At 42.4% G+C, this 21,082-nt stretch overlaps 1 protein-coding gene across 1 annotated transcript in view; it reads left to right on the forward strand.

Moving 5' to 3' along the window:
* Window positions 1-21,082, forward strand: part of DDX24 (DEAD-box helicase 24) — a 50,767-nt gene that overhangs the window by 16,072 nt on the left and 13,613 nt on the right. Inside the window, exons 5-7 of the mRNA XM_033953344.1 lie at window positions 1,393-1,908; window positions 12,410-12,485; window positions 14,626-14,814. Of these exons, the coding sequence (XP_033809235.1) occupies window positions 1,393-1,908; window positions 12,410-12,485; window positions 14,626-14,814 (781 nt within the window). The remainder of the gene's footprint in view (window positions 1-1,392; window positions 1,909-12,409; window positions 12,486-14,625; window positions 14,815-21,082) is intronic.

Consider the following 21,082-nt stretch of genomic DNA (forward strand, 5'->3'; position numbering starts at 1 on the left):
AGGGAGCCAGCCACAAGATGACACCAGGGGGTATCGGACCGCGGCCCGCATAAAACAGCCAGATTGAAGCCAGCCAGAAGCGTGGACACCCGCCGGAGGGAGAGAGACAACAAAGGTAGAGGGAATGGTTTTATTTTCAAGTTTGAATTGTGTCAGTTTTGAGCATTTTAATCTGCTATCTTTTGCACTGTTCAGGAAGAAATACATTTGTTTCTTTTTCTCTGGAGGTTGTACTGCATGCAAAACCGTAGGGTGTTTTGTAAAATATATTAGCACTTTAAGTTTTTGGTCCCGTATTTGCATAGGGGTTATTTGTGTTCTGGTAAGAATGAATGTTGAGAAGCATACAGTGTGTTTGTGTAGTTTAATTTTGTGGTTAACCATTACCATTATGTGTTAATAAGATTATATTGTATATGTGTGTGTAGGGCTTCGTTTATAAATGTTTATCAACACAGTTACAATGCTACTTTATCCTAAAGCAAAAAAAGAAAAGAAATAGAATTTTTTAAATTCTATCTTTGTCGTCTGGTTTCTGCTTTCCTCATCTTCTCATCATTCTCATTCTTCCATCCACTGTCTGCCTTCTCTCTGCCTCTTCCATATGGTATCTGCTCTATTTCTATGCCTCTACCAGAAACTTCACCTCTCCCTTTTCATCTCATAACATAATATAAGAATTTATTTCTAGACCGCCATTACCGTAAAATTTAATGTGGTTTACAAAAGACTAACTCTGATACATAAATCAAAATGAAAAATGCATTAGTATTCATATATATATATATTAGTATTCATATATATATATATATATAAATACTAATGCATTTTTCATTTAGATTTAGATTTAGATTAGTGTGTATATATATATATATATATATATATATATATATACAGTGGTGCCTCACACAACGAACTTAATTCGTTCCAGGAGCAAGTTTGTTATGCGAAAAGTTCGTTATGTGAAACGCGTTAAGCGCAGTGACTAACGACTGCCTGCAGTGCCTGCGCGGAAGGTTGCAATACATCGGCAGTGATCGTGGAAGCTCGGGCGACTTCGTTGTGTGAAACGAAGTTCGTTGTATGAATCATGACATGAAGTTCGTTGTGTGCAGCGTTCGCTGTGCGAGGCGTTCTTTATGCGAGGCACCACTGTATATATACACACACTAATTATAACACCATTTTTTCCATTCATTTTTCATATATATATGAATGGAAAAAATGGTGTTATAATTAGTATTATTATGGGGGCGAGATCTGGGGTGGAGATTGGGCAGGATCTGGCCCATGACTTAACCTGTGTTTTGAATTTCGGCCCCTTAATGTGATTGAGTTTGACACCCCTGTTCTAGTGGAACTAACTTCTGAATACTGTCTGTAATTTGGCAGATGCCTGGTGATCGATGAGGCAGACCGAATGGTGGAACGAGGCCATTTTGTAGAATTGTCTCAGCTACTGGAGATGCTCAATGATTCTCAGTTCAGTCCAAACAGGCAGACCTTTGTGTTTTCTGCCACTTTGACGCTGGTGCACCAGACCCCTCTGCGGGTTTTGCAAAAGAAGGGCACTAAGAAGATGGACAAAGCTTCCAAGCTTGATGAGCTGATGCAAAAAATTGGAGTGCGGGGCAAACCGAAAGTGATTGATTTGACACGAAAAGAGGCTACCGTGGAAACTTTGACAGAGACGCGAATTCACTGTGAAAGGGATGAGAAAGATTTCTACCTGTATTACTTCCTGCTTCAGTACCCTGGAAGGACAATGGTCTTTGCAAACAGTATTGACTGCATAAAGCGGCTTAATGGACTTCTCACCATCTTAGACTGTAACCCACTTCCCTTACATGCCAACATGCACCAAAAGCAAAGGTTAAAGAACTTGGAAAGGTTTGCAGAACGAGAAAAGTAAGTTGGTTAAATTACAGTATCCATTTCTAGTTCTGTAAGTTTACACTGGAAGTTTTCTTCTGTTTTATGGCAGTGGGAAGAACCTTTAGGGGGTAAATTTTATAAACAATATTTTGCATGTAAAGATCTTTTCTAAGATTTCCCCCCCTCCCAGGGTTATGTAGAGTGACAAGGAGGCATGTACGTATTTTAAGATTGATTTTTTTTTTTCTTTTATTAACAACCATTAAATAACAAGCCGTCATATGGACAAAAAGTTTTTGTTTTCCCCTGCCCTCCCTTTTTCAGAGCACAGAACCCCCCACCCCCAACTACCTGTCCCCCTTGTAAAAAAAAAAAATGCTTTCAAATTGTCAAGGGGTTAAATATTTTATTCCTTCAAATTGCATAGAATCATTGAAAAATAATGGCAGATAAAGGCCATATGGCATATCCAGCATATGGTGTACTATCCCCTCCTCTTCCTTAGACATCCTCTGTACTTGTCCCATGCTTTCTTGAATTCATATTCAGTCTTTGTATATGAATTTATAGAAAGCATGGAACAAGGAATGGCCTAATGGTTGGAGCAGCTGCCTCAGTACCCTGAGGTTGTGAATAGAGAATGACACGGGGATAAAATTTGTCCCCGCAATCTCGGTCCCCGTCCCCGCAAACCATCTGATACCATCCGCACAAGCCTCGAATAGTTTTATACTGAACTAATTTTATTAAAGTATAAAAATAAACAATATTCTGTACCAATTGTCATTTTATAAATCAGAGAGGAAGTGATCTTCTGCTGGCAGGGCTTTGTTTATAAATGTTTATCAACACAGCTACTTTATCCTAAAGCAAAAAAAGAAAAGAAATATAATTTTTTTTTCTATCTTTGTCATCTGGTTTCTGCTTTCCTCGTCTTCTCATCATTCTCTTTCTTCCATCCACTGTCTGCCTTCTCTCTGCCTCTTCCATATGGTATCTGCTCTATTTCTATGCCTCTACCAGAAACTGTCCACCTCTCCCTTTCCATCTCATAATATAACATAAGAATTTATTTCTAGACCGCCATTACCGTAAAATTCAATGCGGTTTACAAAAGACTAACTCTGATACATAAATCAAAATGAAAAATACGTTGGTATTAAGAGCTAAGAAATTTGATAAACAAGAAAGTCTTGTTTCCTGTAATGGCTGATGATGATAGCCGCTTGAAATTTTTGTCCATAGAGCAATTTGAAAAGAGATGGTTTTATCATGATATCTTTTGTACCTACAGCCCTTGGATAGTGGAAAACCAAAAAAGGCTTTGGTAATACGCGAATAATGCATAGAAGAATAACAAAACAAATCTGTTCGGTAGGAAGGAACTAGACACATACCTTTATAATAGAGACATCGCAATTTTAAAAGAATTTGTGCCTCCACGGATAGCCAATGTAATTCACAATAACAATATGTGATGTGATCATATTTCCTCAGTCCATAAATAAACCTAAAGCGCAGTATTCTGGATAATTTGCAACCATTGGTCTGGCACCCATCTTCTTCCCTCTGCTTCCCCCATGGTCTGGCATCTCTGTCTTCTTCCCTTCAGTCTCTCACTCCCTCTCCCAGGTAGTTTTTAGTTTTTAGCATCTCTCTCATCCTTTCCTCTCCTCAGATCTGGTATCTGTCACCTCAATCCAGCATGTGCCCTTTTTTATTTATCCCCTCCTTCCATCCAGTATGTGCTCCCCTCTCTCCCCTCCCCACTTCCCTTCAGCGTCTGTTCCACTCTCTCCCCTCCCCACTTCCCTTCAGTGTCTGCTCCTCTCTCTCTCACTTCCATGCAGTGTCTGCTCCCCTCTCTCTCTCCTCAACACTTCTTTCCAGCATCTGTTCCTCTCTCTCTTACCCACTTCTATGCAGGGTCTGATCCTCCCTCCCCCTCCCTCTCTCTCTCCACTTCCCTTCAGCGCCCTTTGTGCGGTCCAGCAGCCCCTTCTCGATCGCCGCAATCTGGGCACCTCTTCCCCCCAACTTGGCTGGCAATTTTCAGTTTTCTCTCTCCAAGCGGCCCGAGCCTTTTCACAAGTCATGCATACAGCTGCCCTAAAACTTCTGCTGACGCAACTTCTGTTTCTGCCTGGGCAGCTCGCGTCAGAGGTGACGTTTCAGGACAGCCGCACATGCGACTTGTGAAAAGGCTCAGGCCGCTTGGAGAGAGAAAACTGAAAATCGCCAGGGGAGGGAGGGAGGGAGCTGCTGGTCCGCGTGATCGCTAGGGCTGCTGACCAGGAGGGGTAAGAAGTGAGGCAATGCACACAAGATACTTAACTGTGGGGACAAGCCCATTCATTCACCGATCCAAGGATGGCCTTGTCTCCATATGCGCGGCAACCAGTTTTTTTTTCTTCACGTTTCAGCGGGTTGCCCGCGGGTAACGGTCAACCGTGCCATTCTCTAGTTGCGAATTTGATTCCCACTCCAGCTCCTTGTGAATCTGGGCAAGTCACTTAACACCTCATTGCCCCACGTAAACCACACAGAAAAAGTGATAGGTGAAGTCCCATCCCTCCCCTTTAACCTTTACAAATTCACTATCCTTTCAGTAAAGAGGTATTTCCTTAGATTACTTCTGAGTCCATCCCCTTGCACCTTCATCCTGAGCTTCCTTTCAATTGAAAAAGACTCTCCTCCTGTGCATTTATGCTATGGAGAACTACATCTGCCCTTCTGTCCTCCAACATCATTCCTAAAGAAGCACTGAAAAGATAAGAACATAAGAATTGCCGCTGCTGGGTCAAACCAGTGGTCCATCCTGCCCAGTAGTCCGCTCACGCGGTGGCCCTCAGGTCAAAGACCAATGCTCTAAATGAGTCCAGCCTCACCTGCGTACATTCCAGTTTAGCAGGAACTTCTCCAACTTAGTTTTGAAATCCTGAAGTGTGTTTCCCCTATAACAGATTCCGGAAGAGTGTTCCAGTTTTCCACCACTCTCTGGGTGAAGAAGAACTTCCTTACGTTTGTACAGAATCTTTCCCCTTTTAGCTTTAGAGAGTGCCCTCTCGTTCTCCCTACCTTGGAAAGGGTGAACAGTCTGTCTTTATCTACTAAGTCTATTCCCTTCAGTATTTTGAACGTTTCGATCAAGTCCCCTCTCAGTCTCCTCCTTTCAAGGGAGAAGAGGCCCAGTTTCTTCATTCTCTCACTGTACAGCAACTCCTCCAGCCCCTTAACCATTTTAGTTGCTCTTCTCTGGACCCTTTCGAGTAACATAGTAACATAGTAGATGACGGCAGATAAAGACCCGAATGATCCATCCAGTCTGCCCAACCTGATTCAATTAAAAAATTTATTTTTTATTTTTTTTTTCTTCTTAGCTATTTCTGGGCAAGAATCCAAAGCTTTACCCAGTACTATGCTTAGGTTCCACCTGCCGAAATCTCTGTTAAGACTTACTCCAGCCCATCTACACCCTCCCAGCCATTGAAACCCTCCCCTGCCCATCCTCTACCAAATGGCCATACACAGACACAGACCGTGCAAGTCTGCCCAGTAACTGGCCTTATTTCAATATTTAATATTATTTTCTGATTCTAAATCTTCTGTGTTCATCCCACGCTTCTTTGAACTCAGTCACAGTTTTACTCTCCATCACCTCTCTCGGGAGCGCATTCCAGGCATCCACTACCCTCTCCGTAAAGTAGAATTTCCTAACATTGCCCCTGAATCTACCACCCCTCAACCTCAAATTATGTCCTCTGGTTTTACCATTTTCCTTTCTCTGGAAAAGATTTTGTTCTACGTTAATACCCTTTAAGTATTTGAACGTCTGAATCATATCTCCCCTGTCTCTCCTTTTCTCTAGGGTATACATATTCAGGGCTTCCAGTCTCTCCTCATACGTCTTCTGGCGCAAGCCTCCTATCATTTTCGTCGCCCTCCTCTGGTCCGCCTCAAGTCTTCTTACGTCTTTCGCCAGATACGGTCTCCAAAACTGAACACAATACTCCAAGTGGGGCCTCACCAATGACCTGTACAGGGGCATCAACACCTTCTTCCTTCTACTGACTACGCCTCTCTTTATACAGCCCAGAATCCTTCTGGCAGCAGCCACTGCCTTGTCACACTGTTTTTTCGCCTTTAGATCTTCGGACACTATCACCCCAAGGTCCCTCTCCCCGTCCGTGCATATCAGCTTCTCTCCTCCCAGCATATACGGTTCCTTCCTATTATTAATCCCCAAATGCATTACTCTGCATTTCTTTGCATTGAATTTTAGTTGCCAGGCATTAGACCATTCCTCTAACTTTTGCAGATCCTTTTTCATATTCTCCACTCCCTCTTCGGTGTCTACTCTGTTACAAATCTTGGTATCATCTGCAAAAAGGCACACTTTTCCTTCTAACCCTTCAGCAATGTCACTTACATACATATTGAACAGGATTGGCCCCAGCACCGAACCCTGAGGGACTCCACTAGTCACCTTTCCTTCCTTCGAGCGACTTCCATTAACCACCACCCTCTGGCGTCTGTCCGACAGCCAGTTTCTGACCCAGTTCACCACTTTGGGTCCTAACTTCAGCCCTTCAAGTTTGTTCAACAGCCTCCTATGAGGAACTGTATCAAAGGCTTTGCTGAAATCCAAATAAATTACATCTAGCATATGTCCTCGATCCAGCTCTCTGGTTACCCAATCAAAAAATTCAATCAGGTTCGTTTGGCACGATTTATCTTTTGTAAAGCCATGTTGCCTCGGATCCTGTAACCCATTAGATTCAAGGAAATACACTATCCTTTCTTTCAGCAACACTTCCATTATTTTTCCAACAACTGAAGTGAGGCTCACCGGCCTGTAGTTTCCTGCTTCATCCCTGTGACCACTTTTATGAATAGGGACCACATCCGCTCTCCTCCAATCCCCAGGAATCACTCCCGTCTCCAGAGATTTGTTGAACAAGTCTTTAATAGGACTCGCCAGAACCTCTCTGAGCTCCCTTAGTATCCTGGGATGGATCCCGTCTGGTCCCATCGCTTTGTCCACCTTCAGTTTTTCAAGTTGCTCATAAACACCCTCCTCCGTGAACGGCGCAGAATCTACTCCATTTTCTCGTGTAACTTTGCCAGACAATCTCGGTCCTTCTCCAGGATTTTCTTCTGTGAACACAGAACAGAAGTATTTGTTTAGCACATTTGCTTTCTCCTCATCACTCTCCACATATTTGTTCTGTGTCCTTCTTCATGTACGGCGACCAGTGCTGGACGCAGTATTCCAAGTGAGGGCGCACCATGGCCCGTTACAGCAGCATGATACCCCTCTTCGATCTGTTCGTGATCCCCTTTTTAATCATTCCTAGCATTCTGTTTGCCCTTTTCGCCGCCGCTGCACATTGCATAGACGGCTTCATCGACTTGTCGATCAGAACTCCCAAGTCTCTTTCCTGGGAGGTCTCTCCAAGTACAGCCCCGGATATCCTGTATTCGTGCATGAGATTTTTCTTACCGACATGCATCACCTTACACTTATCCACGTTGAACCTCATTTTCCATGTTGAAGTCCATTTCTTAAGCATGTTTATGTCACGTTGCAGATTTTCGCAATCCTCCTGCGTCTTCACTACTCTGAATAGCTTAGTATCGTCCGCAAATTTAATCACCTCGCTCGTCATACCAATTTCCAGATCGTTTATAAAGATGTTGAAGAGCACGGGTCCAAGCACCGAGCCCTGCGGCACCCTACTGGTGACGTTCTTCCAGTCCGAATATTGTCCATTTAAGCCCACTCTCTTCCTATGCTCCAGCCCGTTTTTGATCCACGTGAGTATTTCACCCTCGATTCCATGACTCGCAATCTTCCGAAGTAGTCGTTCATGTGGATCCTTGTTGAACGCTTTCTGAAAATCCAGATAAACAATGTCGACTGGATTGCCCTTGTCTATCCGCCCGTTTACCCCCTCGAAGAAGTGCAGCAAGTTTGTCAGACAAGATCTGCCTTTGCTGAAGTCGTGCTGGCTGGTCTCATCAGACCGTGTCCGTCAATGTGATCAATGATGCGGTCCTTTATCAGCGCCTCTACCATCTTTCCTGGTACTGAGGTCAGACTCACCGATCTGTAGTTTCATGGATCTCCCCTTGAACCCTTTTTTGAAGATCGGCGTAACATTTGCCACCTTCCAGTCTTCCCCGATTTGATTGACAGATTGGCTATTAGTTGAAGCAATTCAGCTATAGTCCTTTTCAGTTCCTTGATGACCGTCGGATGGATGCCATCCGGTCCTGGGGATTTATCGCTCTTTAGCCTATCAATCTGTCTGTATACCTCTTCTAGACTGACCGTCAGCCCTGTCAGTTTCCCGTCTTCGTTTCCAGCATAAAGCCTGATGAGTTCCGGTATGTTGCGTATAAAATGTGTTCAATTTGTCTGCGATTTCTTTTGTCCTCCTTTAGCACTCTCTTTATTCCATGGTCATCCAGCGGCCCCACCGCTTCCTTCACGGGTCATTTCTCCTTAATGTTTTGAAAGAACAGCTTGAAGTTTTTCGCCTCCTTGGCTATTTTTTCCTCATAGTCTCTTTTGGCTCCTTTTACCACCTTATGGCACCTGCGTTGATGTTTGTGCTTATTCCAGTTATCGTCCGTTTTTGACCTTTTCCATTCCTTAAACAAAGTTTTCTTGTCTCTGATCGCTTCCTTCACCTATACAGTGAGCCACGCCAGTTCTTTGTTCTTTTTCCTCTTGGATCCTTTGTTGATACATGGTATATGAAGATCTTGCACCTCGGTGACTGTGTCCTTAAAAAGGGACCAAGCTTGCTCTAGCGTTTTTACAGCGCTTATCCTCTTCCACACCATGAGTCTCATCCCTTCTTAATTCCCTTTTCGGAAGTTCAATGCCGTGGCCGTTGTTCTGGTCCAATATTTCGCCCCTGTATCCAGGTTGAAGCGGATCATGTTGTGATCGCTGTTTCCCAGCGTTCTTTCTACTTCTACACCTTGTGCCGGTCCTCGCAGTCCGTTTAGAATTAAGTCCAGTATTGCATTTCCTCTAGTATTTTCCTTGACAAGTTGTTCCAGGAAGCAATCGCCTACAGCATCCAGGAACTTGGTCTCCTTAGCGCAGCCGGAGGTGCCTAGATTCCAGTCTATCCCCAGATAGTTGAAGTCGCCCATGATAACTGTGTTGCCTCCTTTGCAGTTTAATCTCGTCTGTCATTTCTCTATCAATTTCTTCAGACTGCCCTGGGGGTCAGTAGTAGATGCCGATCTTCATGTCCAGTCCATTCGTTCCCGGAAGTTTTACCCATAGAGACTCTAACTTATTCGTCTGTTGTGGCGTGTTCTCTCCAATGGATTAAATTTCCTCTTTGACGTATATGGTAATACCCCCACCTTTTTGAGCCACTGTCTCTGCGGTATAGTTTGTATCCCGGTATCACAGTGTCCCAGACGTTTTCCTCAGTCCACCATGTTTCTGTGATTCCAATGATGTCAACGTTATCTTTCCATTGGTTCTATCTATATTGGATTATTGCAATATTGTTTATTTGGGTATACCTAAAAAAATGAGAAAATTGAGAATAATATAGAACACGGCTGTCCATCTAATATTCGGACTGAAGAAAAGAGATCATGTTAATCCCTACTATAGATTGCTGCACTGGTTACCGGTGGAGGCACGAGTAATATTCAAATTCTCTTATTTGTTTTAAGTTGATTTGGGGACTGGCCCCTACCTAACTTTTGTCTCATTTTGTGCTATACAACCCCACGAGGAGAACCAGAAATTGTAATTTATTTGTCTATACAAAGATTACTGGTTGTAGATACAGGTCATTTTTAGATAGGACTTTTATGTTTCAAGCAAGTAAACAGCAGTCCTGGGTTGATAATTACATTAGTGGAGCCAGGTTGACCTACGGCGCTTTTCGGAAAGAAATTAAAACTGTACAATTCAATAGATTCATTTCCTAAATAGAAATTACATTAATTGCAATAACTCTTTAATAATTGCAATAATTCTACTCTGATTATCCTTAAGAAATATATTGTACTTTTGCTATTTGAATCTTTATTCATTTTCAAAAATTACAACAAGTGTACAACATTCATTCAGAAATACCTTAATTCATCACTTGACATTCTTATTTGTATTATTCCAAATAAATAATTATATAAGAAACCCACCCCTCCCACCCATATCCCAATAAATAACAACTATCAATATATTATCCATCATAATCCCACCCCCCCTTATCTTATCCAATATTCTGGTGTTTAAGATGTCTGTTCACTAGAATAAATCGTCAATGGCCCCCAAATCTTTTTAAACTTATTATAATTACCTTGTTGCAAAGCAAATACCCTTTCCATTTTATAAATATGGCACACTGAATTCCACCAAAAAGTATAATTTAGTTTAGTATAATCTTTCCAATTCTGCTGAATGGAAACCCCTGTTAATATTAATAAAAGTTTATTATTATTAGCTGAAATTGGGCTTTTAAATCTCATTGAAGTACCAAATAATATAGTACTTTTGCTATTTGTATTTTGTACTTCGCGGATTGTCCAGCTCTCTTCGATGTAAACCGCCAAGAAGTCGTCAGATTGTGGCGGTATAGAACAATAAAGTTATTATTATTATCATAGAGAAAAATATAGATTTTAGCAATCAGGTTAATATTATTATCATTAAACACAGCAGACAATTAGAAAAATATAGGAGTATCTTTTAACTTTTATATGTTCCTCCCTGCCACTCTTGAGCCTCACAGTGCCACTTTTGCACTTCCTCCTGTCACATAACTAAAAAATGTCTTGGAATCGGAGGCATAAGAAACAGATGCCAGATTGAAAGAGATTTTGTTTCTCGCACACTAGGCTGGCTGTCATTGCTGTTGAGCACTCCATCTCAACAATACATGCGTTTGTACTTTCCAAGACTTGTACATTGGCAGTTCACTACCCACCCACTTCTCTCTGTGCAGCATTTTCGTTGCCAAGCAGTCTTTCAAACCAAGCAAAATCGCATCCATCCTACTCCCTAAAAGGAGTCTTATGTAAGTCTAAAAGACACCTAGCTGATGGTTCTGTCTTTTGAATGAGGGCAAAGGCCCACACCTGGAGACATTTCCATACAGTATTGATATTCGTGCCTTTTGGCTCTACACTTAAAGACAGACCCCTTAATTCTCCCACTTAGAATTTATATGTAGTCTGTGCATAAATTTAAAATGTAGCTCATACCACCTCTCGTGCTTCAAAAACGAACAGAAATCATTCACATTCCATCCTGCTTGCACTGTGCCTTTCCTCTCACTGTCTCGGATTAAACTTTTATTCATTCATTCAATTTTCTATACTGTTCTCCCAGGGGGGCTCAGAACGGTTTACATGAATTTATTCAGGTCCTTAAGCATTTTTCCCTGTCTGTCCTGGCAGGCTCATAATCTATCTAACAAACCTGGGGCAATGGGGGGGATAAAGTGACTTGCCCAGGGTCACAAGGAGCAGTGTGGGTTTGAACCCACAACCTCAGGGTGCTGAGGCTGTAGCTTTAACAACTGTGCTACACTCTCCCCTCTCCATATTGCCTCCACCTGAAGAAAAAACCAATTCAGATGGTTTTAAAATTATGGGACTTAATCTCCATCTAGTTTTTGTCAAGTCATGCAATGTTTTCTTTTGCTACATTTAGATTATTGTAGCTTCTCTTGTGTGGATTGCCAAAGAAATCATTGAGATCCCTTCAAGTGGCTCAGAATGCCGCAGTTAGAGTGATCGGTGGTATTCCTCGTAATGCTCATGTCTCTCCTTTTACTTGCAGAGCTCCATTGGCTCCTGATAACATGGAGAATCCAATTTTTAAGATCCTGACTTTGGTATATAAATCAGTTCATGGTCCACTACCTGAAGTTGTTGCTTCATTATTGGAGACATATGTACCTGTACGCTCGTTGCGTTCTCAGTCTGAACAATTATTAGTAGTTCCTCCTGTCCAATCTATAACTAAAGCTACAAGTCATTCTCGCATTTCTGGTGTGCAAAAAGCAGTGTTTATCTGTAATTACTTTCTAAGGTTTTGAGCTAATTGAAACAATAGGACATTGCTTTTATAGATCTGGAATTCTGTAAGGCCTGTGTCAGAAAAAGATTTTCCTGAAAGCACAAATTGGGAGTGAGGAGAGAGTGAATTTTCGGTTACTTTCTTTGAAAATGAGCATGCACATTTGTTCCCCACAAGACAGTGCTACTCACGTGATTTTCTTGACTGTTTAGATTCTACAGCGTTTAGTGCAGGGGTGTCATCTTGTGTAGACTCCAGCCTTCCTGACAGTGTGATGACAAATCATGGCTTCTGACTTAACCCTGCTGCTGCAGCTCATTTTCCTTACATACCAGCATTTGCAATTAGAAAGTGGCTTATTCTTTGGATGGTAAAGGAGCAGGAGCATTTTTTTTGCTGACAAAATTTGGTAAATTGTTATAGGAATGTCTACTAATATGTCAACGAGAAAATGCTCTTTTGTTTCAGCTGTGTCCTTCTGACAACTGATGTTGCTGCCCGTGGTCTGGACATCCCAAATGTACAGCATGTTATCCATTACCAGGTAATTGATCACAGAGGATTCTAGTGTGGATTATTGCAGTGTCTCGCAAACTTTTTCGAGCCGGGGCACACTAAACCTAGTGTCCCTGGCTCGAGACACCCAGAAGTGCACTGGCGTTGGCGTGATGATGTCACGTGCATATGTGACATCTGCGTGCCGACAGCGCATGCGCAAAGGCCCTTTAAAAAGGCCTTGGGGTGAGAAGAGCTGGAGAGAAGGGCCGGCAGAGAGAAGAGGTGCCGGCGTCGGGAGATCGCTTACAGGACGTGCCTCTCTTCACGAGAGACACGTCTTGTAGACAGTCCTGTAGGCCAGGGGTGCCCAATACGTCGATCGCGATCGACCGGTAGCTCAGGAATGCAACGTGAGTCGATCACGAAGCCCATCCCGGGCTCCGTGATAGACTCGTGTTGCCGTCCTGATCTACCGGGCCGATCAGCCTTCCTCTCCAATTTTCTCCCTAGGGCCTATTAGCTGGGCGGTCCGCCCAGCTGTCATCTGCTGCTGCCGCTGAACATTAAAAAAAAAGCCGGCTTGGAGATTTCAGCCCGCAGCGAACTTATGCTCCGGGCTCTAAAGTGTGCGTGCCGGCTTCCCTTCTCGTCCCTCCGAAACCGGAAGTTATGTCCAGGGGGGGGGAGAAGGGAAGCCGGCGCGCACATGTTGAGAACCCTGAAGCAAGCGTTCGCTACGGGCTAAGGCGGGAGACAGGTTAGTGAGGCATTTGCTCTTCTTGCTGCCGGGTCCTGCCTACTTTCTGTTTCCGCGAAGGCAGGACCCGGCAGCATTTCCTCCAATAGGTCGATCGCGATCTTGGGCCAATCAGCCTTCCTCTCCCCGACGGCAGAATTGACGTCGGGGAGAGGAGTGCTGGTCGGCCGAAGCAGGGAGAGCTTGGGGTGGCGCCGGCTTTCGAGCCTGTTATTGGTGGTGGTTTGGGGCCTGTTATTGGTGGCGGTTTGGGTCCTGGTCCCCAATGGCAGTGGCAGTGGCTTGGGGGAGGGCAGGGAGAAAGAAAGAAAAAGGGCAGGCAGGGAGACAGAAGGAAAGAAGAGAAACAGAAAAAAAGAAAAAAAAGAAAGGGAGGCAGAGGGAGAGATGAAGGAAAAGTTGGGGGAGGGAATGAGGTCTGGAGGAGAGGAAGCATACAGGCTAAAAGAAGGGAAGAAAGACTGGATGCACAGTCAGAAGAAGAAAGTGCAACCAGAGACTCATGAAATCACCAGACAAGGTAGGAAAAATGATTTTATTTTAAATTTAGTGATCAAAATGTGTCTGAATTTATATCTGCTGCCTATATTTTACACTAAGGTCCCCTTTTACTAAACCGCAATAGAGGTTTTTAGCGCAGGGAGCCTATGAGCGTCGAGAGCAACGCTGGGCATTCAGCGCAGCTCCCTGCGCTAAAAACTGCTATTGTGGTTTAGTAAAAAGGGAGGGGGGTGGGTATTTGTCTATTTTTATACGGTTGTTACTGAGGTGACAGTGCATAGAGTCATCTGCTTTGACCTCTTTGAAAAAACCCCGGAATAGGAATGATAATTAACAATTCTATGCATACAGTGTGCTTTGTGTGTTTTTAAAATTTTATTGTTGGTAGATCATTTTGACTTGGTCATTTTAAAAGTAGCTCGCAAGCCCAGAAAGTGTGGGCACCCCTGCTGTAGACAGTCAGCTGGCCGCTAGCATCTCTCCTCTTCCCCAGTGGCACACTGTTTGCGATACACTGGATTATTGTAGAGTACCTCCCAAAGTGGACAAATTACTAGTAGACGGAGGATTGGACATTTTGATATTTATTTCCCAATCTTCCCCATGTGGCTTTATTCTACATGGACATGCCTATGGCTGAATGGCAGATAACAGGAGCCCCTCCGTACCCAGAGCTGTGATATGTGATTCTTTGGCCTGCTAAATACTCGAGTGTTCACACTTTCTTTAGTGACCTCAGTTATAGCTGATGGTAAAACCTTCAAAAAGTTCCTTTGCATGCAGCAGAGAAGGCTTGCTAGTTTTGAAGGGTTTAACTCTGAAATCTGTTTTTACTAGAGGAGTCTGGTATTTTAGGTATGTGAACTTGAATTTGTAGAAATTCCTCTTATATCTGTCTGTATTGCACACTATCTGGATTTGTTTACAGGTTCCACGGACCTCGGAGACCTATGTCCACCGAAGTGGAAGGACCGCACGAGCTGCAGCTGAAGGCTTGAGCTTGCTCTTGATCGGACCAGATGATATTAACAATTTTAAAAGGATTTATAAGACACTGAGTAAAAATGAAGAGCTTCCAATTTTCCCAGTGGAAACAAAATGCTTGACGGGTATTAAGGTAAAATGGTTTGATTTGTACCACAGCAGGTTCTGCCTCCATTTCTCTGTAGCTTTTAAATATACTCACTGAGAATGACAGGAGGGTTAGCAAGTGTGTACGATCTTGACTTACAATAAGTAGCATCAAAACAAGAAGTGCAGTGGGCTAAGGTCAATGGAAGGCAATTGTATTGAAGGACCTGATATGGCCCATGTTTCGCCATCTTGCCTGCATCAAGGGTCACATGGTGATCTCTTACATCAAATGCTTTTGTACAGTTTGAAGAGATGAGTGCTTAAAAAGAATTATATATAAAAATTGTTTATCTCTTTTCCCTATTGGGCTGCCTCTGGTAAATTTTGCAATTCAAGTATGATCTATAGTAACTCTTACCAGTTTTTAAAAACATGCTTAAAACTTTTTTCTTTCAGAAATTTAGTCTCAGTAGTCACTAATTGGCTTATGTCTTGTTACTTATGTATATTTTAGTTTAATTGAGCTTTTTCTTTGTATGTAATCCACTATGAACTATTTGTTGGCAATATAGTGGAATATAAATGATTTAACTGTAACTTTCTCAAAAGATTTTTTTTCTCCGAGGACCTTCAGGACGGTAAAATCTTCACCTAATATCACTGACCAAGCCCAGCATAGGAAGCAGTACCCTAGCAACCTTTTAGAAGCCTTTGAGTAGGTTCACTGTGCATGCGTGCCTGTTCCCACATGCGGCTGTTGCATAGGAACATTTCCGTGAGCTGACTGGACACTTTTTCTGTCACTGTCACCTCAGCACTTAATTTTGTTCATGTTTCATCATTCTCAGTCTTTAAGCCCTGTCACTGTCATGCGGTATACTTGTGAGTTCCCCAATAGTTCATTTGTCGGAGGTTGGGTTTTTTGGTGCAAGTTTCAAGATTTATGTTCTTTTTCACATTAACTTAGTATGGGCTGTTTATAGGCTTCAAATTCTCAGCAGAATTTTTGTAGCTGTTGAAGCATTTTGATTTCACTGTGGCTGCTGTTTTTGATGAGATGGCCCAAAAGAAAACTCCCCTGGTAGTTTCAAAAGGTGTTTGCATTGCAACAAAACCATATCCATCAAAGATATTCACAATTGGGGCCTGCAATGCCTGGGACCTAATCATGATCCCTATTGTTGCATTCTCTGTTCTTGGATGTCAAAGAGAGATTTGTGGCAGAGAAAAGCTTTTCAAAGATAAGACCAGTTCAGCATTGGTAATATCAGTCTACATGGGTATGGAAGCTGCATTGGATGAAGGTGATGCATTGACATTAAGAGTGTCTCAGTCACCCTGAATATTGAGCATTAATAGAGCCCACTGGGAACGGTCATCTTCGAAGTCCTGCTCAAAGAAGAGGAAGGATTTGACCTCATCTTCATTGGTGTTAAGGAAGTGTATGCAGGACATCGGGAAGAGGCCAAGACATCTTGGCATTGCTCTTCATAGAAGCGTCAATAATCAAAAGGTAGAGCTTGCCTGAGGTACCACTAGCCTCGTGAAAGGTGAACAATTGAATTTTCATTCAATAAATTTAATTAAATATCAGTGAAGGTGAGCGCCCTCAGTGTGAGGTTGTAAGCTCCATGCACCACTACAAGAGCAGAGCTAATGCTTCCAAATGAGCCGGCAACTTTTAGTACACCAGCCACACACCATCATAGGAGTGCTCACGTATGCAATTAGTGCAACAAAAGTGCCATAAAGTGTTGATAATCAAGTGCAAAAAAGTTCAATAATTTCACAAGGCCTGTGGTACTCCTGTAACACCAAAACCTGAAGACCCGGGGCTTAAACAAGTCATAGAATCAATGTAAATTGAGCTCTAAGTACTTAACTTGATGCATAAGGATCATATACAGTAGCTGGATTCACCGTGATCCAGTTCTTGGAGATCAATCCTAGGTCCAAACAGGTCCTATCAGGTCCGGTTTCAGGGCCGAAGGCCCCTTCTTCAGGAACCGGACCGCAGCTGGAAAGCCAGCACAGAAGCATAGCATTGAGAGTACAAAGGTTGCCGATGTCCTCAAAAACACCCTTGAAGTGAGAACAACTCATACTCCATGTCATCAAGGAGGGTGTGACAGCCTCTATGGGTCCCAAGACTTTTGATCCAATACAATGTATTTTATTTATTTATTTATTTATTTAACTTTATTATATATATATATATACCGCTTATATCCTAAGTGGTTTACATTCAGGTACTTTATCATATTTCCCTATCTGGCTCAGTGGGCTCAAACTATTTAGTGTACCTGGGGCAATGGAGGGGGGATTAAGTAACTTGCCCAGGGTCACAAGGAGCAGTGAGGGATTTGAACCTTTTCTGTTGCAGCCTTCAAGGTGCAGCTTATGCTGAAATTCAAAGAATAGTTCGAATTGTTACTTCTGTAGCTTTGACATTGTTGATGTTGAGGGTTGATGAGATTCAACCAGTACTAGAGATCCAGTGTTGGGACCTGAAAGAGACACCCTAACATCAAAACCTAGATGGGGCTCAGAGTTAAGGTTGGATGAACTGATGTTCATTTTCAGCATAGTGAGGAAGGAACCTTGAACCGAAGAACTTGAAATTCTTGTTGGCACGCTATTGCAGTGAGTAGTGTGTGAGGCAGAAATTCAAACTTCACCAGATTAGTTCTTTGAGTCTGAGCCAGAGTGCAATTGTTGTTCTGATGAAGAATCAGGGAGCTTCTCAGACTGCATTTCTTTCATTTATGCTCAGGCTGAGCTGCCTCTAGAGCAGTGTCTCTCCAAACTGTGGGCCATGGCACAGTGGTGTACCTTGAAGAGATTCCAGAATTTTACTTTATTTTTAAATATTCCTTTCATAAGTATACACTAGAATAGATGACATGTACATCACGTACACACGATTATGTCAATGTTACGAGCGTCTGTGTGTGTAAGGATATAATCACCCAGACAAGCATCATTTTTTGACGCAATTGGTCCTTGAAAATTAACGGCAAGTAATTTTAGTTTTATTTTTTATGCAGTAGTTATCCTAACTTGAGCAACAAAGCAATCAAGGCTTTACTACCGATTGGATCTTCTTATCTTTGCAAACTTGGATTTTCATCTCTGACAGAAAATAAATTGTAAAAAAAAGAGAATGACTGCAGATGGTGGATGATGAAATGAGTGTTTCCTTGTCAACTATCAAGCCACATTTTGAGTTAATTTGCACTCAAAAACAAGCACATCCATCGCATTGATTAACAATTCTATTTTATCTACAATACTTTAGTTTCACCGTTGTTACAATTACCCATTCATAGCTTAAAGAACTTTAAATAGATAACTCAAATTTAATTTATTTGTTGGTTTTGCAATTTTATAATGTGCTGCGAAAACCAGTTTAGTGTGCCAGTTTGCTCAGTTTAGTGTGCCAGAGCTAAAAAGGTTTGAGAGACACTCCTCTAGAAGGTCATGTCATGGCTCATAATGTTGGAACGATAACTGCATAGTTAGCCCGCTTGAGATAAGCCTCTATAAAAGAGATTTGAAGAGTGCAACATGGGCATCTGTCCACATATTCATATTGCATTATTGTCCAGAAGAAAACTCCTGACACGAGGATAGATTTACCCACAAACAAAAGAGAAGCAACAAAACTGTATGAAAGGAGCAGAGAAGACCAGACCTTCAAGCTGAAAATATATTACATGGTTGCCATTAAAATGTTATTTTCAGCTTGACGGTCTGGTCTTCTCTGCTCCTTTCATACTTGTGGTGATAGGTTTAGCCAGATAAGTTCTCCAGAATCTGTTTGGGATTTCGAGTACAACTCCAACCTCCTTGGACCTTTCTTTTTCAGTGCCAGGTAGAGAAAAAAATATAATAAATACTTGTGTCATAAAAAATATTAGCTTCTGCCTGCTGTGGCACCATTTGTGGTGTTTTCCCCCTTTTTTCTGTTGAAGATGCTAATACGTCTCATATGCGACAATTTTACAGTCCTGTTTGTCCTTGGAGAAAACAACCCCCCTCCTTTACTAATGCATAGTGCGGGTTTTAAATTCCTATGAGCATCGGAGCAGTTACCGCCGCTGCCAGCACTAAAACCCGCACTACATGTTAGTAAAAGAGAGGGAAAGTTACTTACCTATAGCAGGTATTCTCCAAGGGCAAAGGGACTTAAAACCAAACAACCCTCCCACCTCTCCAAGGAATTGTATTCTTTTAGAATTTAATGGACTGGGAAGGTCCCATGTGATAGGCAGAACAGATGCTTAATGCAGGATAAGCTTACACAGATGTTTCTAGAAAGGTTGTTGGGGTATTGCTTACCACTTCTGGTTCTCTCGGTGACATTACCCATATGTGAGGATTAAGTCCTGCTGTCCTTGGGGAAACCCCTGCTTACAGGTAAGTAACTTTGCTTTTTTGCACAGACAGATCAACTCCTGGGTTACTTACGCCAGTGGTCAGGTCAAGACTGCCTTCCCATCTTGTTCTGCTCAAAGGGGGGGTGGGGGTGGGGGTGGGGGGGAGCTGCAGATGGATTAGTTTCCTGTAGTAAGAGTTTTCTCAGAAACTCCATTCATATACATTTGGCCTAGTATTGGTTATTGTAAACTACAAAAAATAAAGTGCCAGCAAATGAATTGTCAACTTAACCTCCCCTTCCCAAATTTAACTGCAAAAGAGGCATACAGTCTTCAATGCAGAAGAACTTAGCATATATAATAGAATTAAATTTTTATTTTTTTTTAATAGGGGTGCATATTGAACATGCTAATAATATAATCAATGCAGTTAACAGTCCCAGGTTTGCATTACCCCTCTATCTTTCTTCCCTATACCCCAACTATTTAACATGGCTCCACTTCTTCCCACTGCTCTGTATTGCTCCATCTGTCTCCCTTTTCTCTCCCCCTTGTTCACTCACTTGGTCGCCATTCTGCTACTTCTCTGATCTACAGGGTGGCAACAATAGCAATAGCAACAAAAGCAATAGCGAAACAGAAAACAAGCACGGGGGCATTGCCCTGCACGCGCCACCACTGACTCTCCTGGCCCCAGAAACATCAAGACAGAGAAATGCTTAATGGTAGGGCTACGGGGAGAGAGACAGCACAGCTGGAAGGTGATGGTGGAAACAGGAGGGGAAATAGAGAGATGGTGAAGGGAATACAGATGCTTAATGGGCAAGAGAGGAGAGAGAAAGAGGTTGTAACAGAATGATGTTGAATGGGAGAAGTCTGTGATGGGGGGGAGGCATGCAGAGAGCAGAATTAATGTGTCACATGGTCGGGATTACTGTAGAAATGTACTGGAAAATATAACTGTGGACTGGTTTATGCAATTAATCCTGTGATTAAAAATTTTAGTCATGATTAATCAAGTGACCTTTTTAAGCGATGTGCCATCTAAGGAAGATTACCTAATCAGTTGGGTTTTTCAAGATACATGCATGAATATGGGTGCTATAGCTATGCATGCACTACCTTTTATAAACAGAAAGGCAGTACCTGAGTTACAGACACCCGACTTAAGTACAATTCATACTTAAGAACTTGGTTACTGCTTCATTTGATTTCATTGAGCAGTATTTCCAGTGGCACAGACTCTTACACTTCTTCAGATTCAGAAATGATGCAAAGCCACAAAGAACAGTGTGTGGTTGTGCATGCTGTACCTTAGAGAGAACACTGGTAGGGACAGTTGGCCTTTCTGTCAGCTGAGAGCAGAGATAAGCAGCAAGAATCTTAACACCTACAAGTTCTGAGTTACTTACAAATCTGACTTAAGAACAGCTTGAACATGTAACTTGTTCGTAACCCAGGGACTGCCTGTATGTGCTTTATGCATGTTTTTTGTGTGTAGCCCAGAAACCCAAGGGGTCCATTTGATGAACCCTGAAAATGAATAGTAATGAATTTAACTAAAACAGCTGCTAGTTTTGTTATTTTCAGTGCTACAAAGTATCCATTGGATTTGTGTTTTATATACTTGTTAGAAGACTTTGGTGTAAGGAGAACACTCGCATTCATGTATCTTGTATGCTGAATTATAGCTGAAGGACTTGGTGGAAATGGGAGATGAATTTTAGCACTGTTAAATGTTTCTTCCAAAGTACGCTGGGAGAAATCCAAGCTTACAAGTTTATTAAGAGTTTCCTCCATCAAAATTAATGTCTGGGCGGCCTACATTATAAGCATAGAAAGAAAGGGGTTGAGAAAACATGACGACAGACTATGAGGGAAAGAAGGGGTGAACTATAATATTCAATAGGAAAGGAGGGTAGAAGAGCAGAG

Source organism: Geotrypetes seraphini, chromosome 7, assembly GCF_902459505.1.
Source record: "Geotrypetes seraphini chromosome 7, aGeoSer1.1, whole genome shotgun sequence".
In the NCBI taxonomy this organism is placed as follows: domain Eukaryota; kingdom Metazoa; phylum Chordata; class Amphibia; order Gymnophiona; family Dermophiidae; genus Geotrypetes; species Geotrypetes seraphini.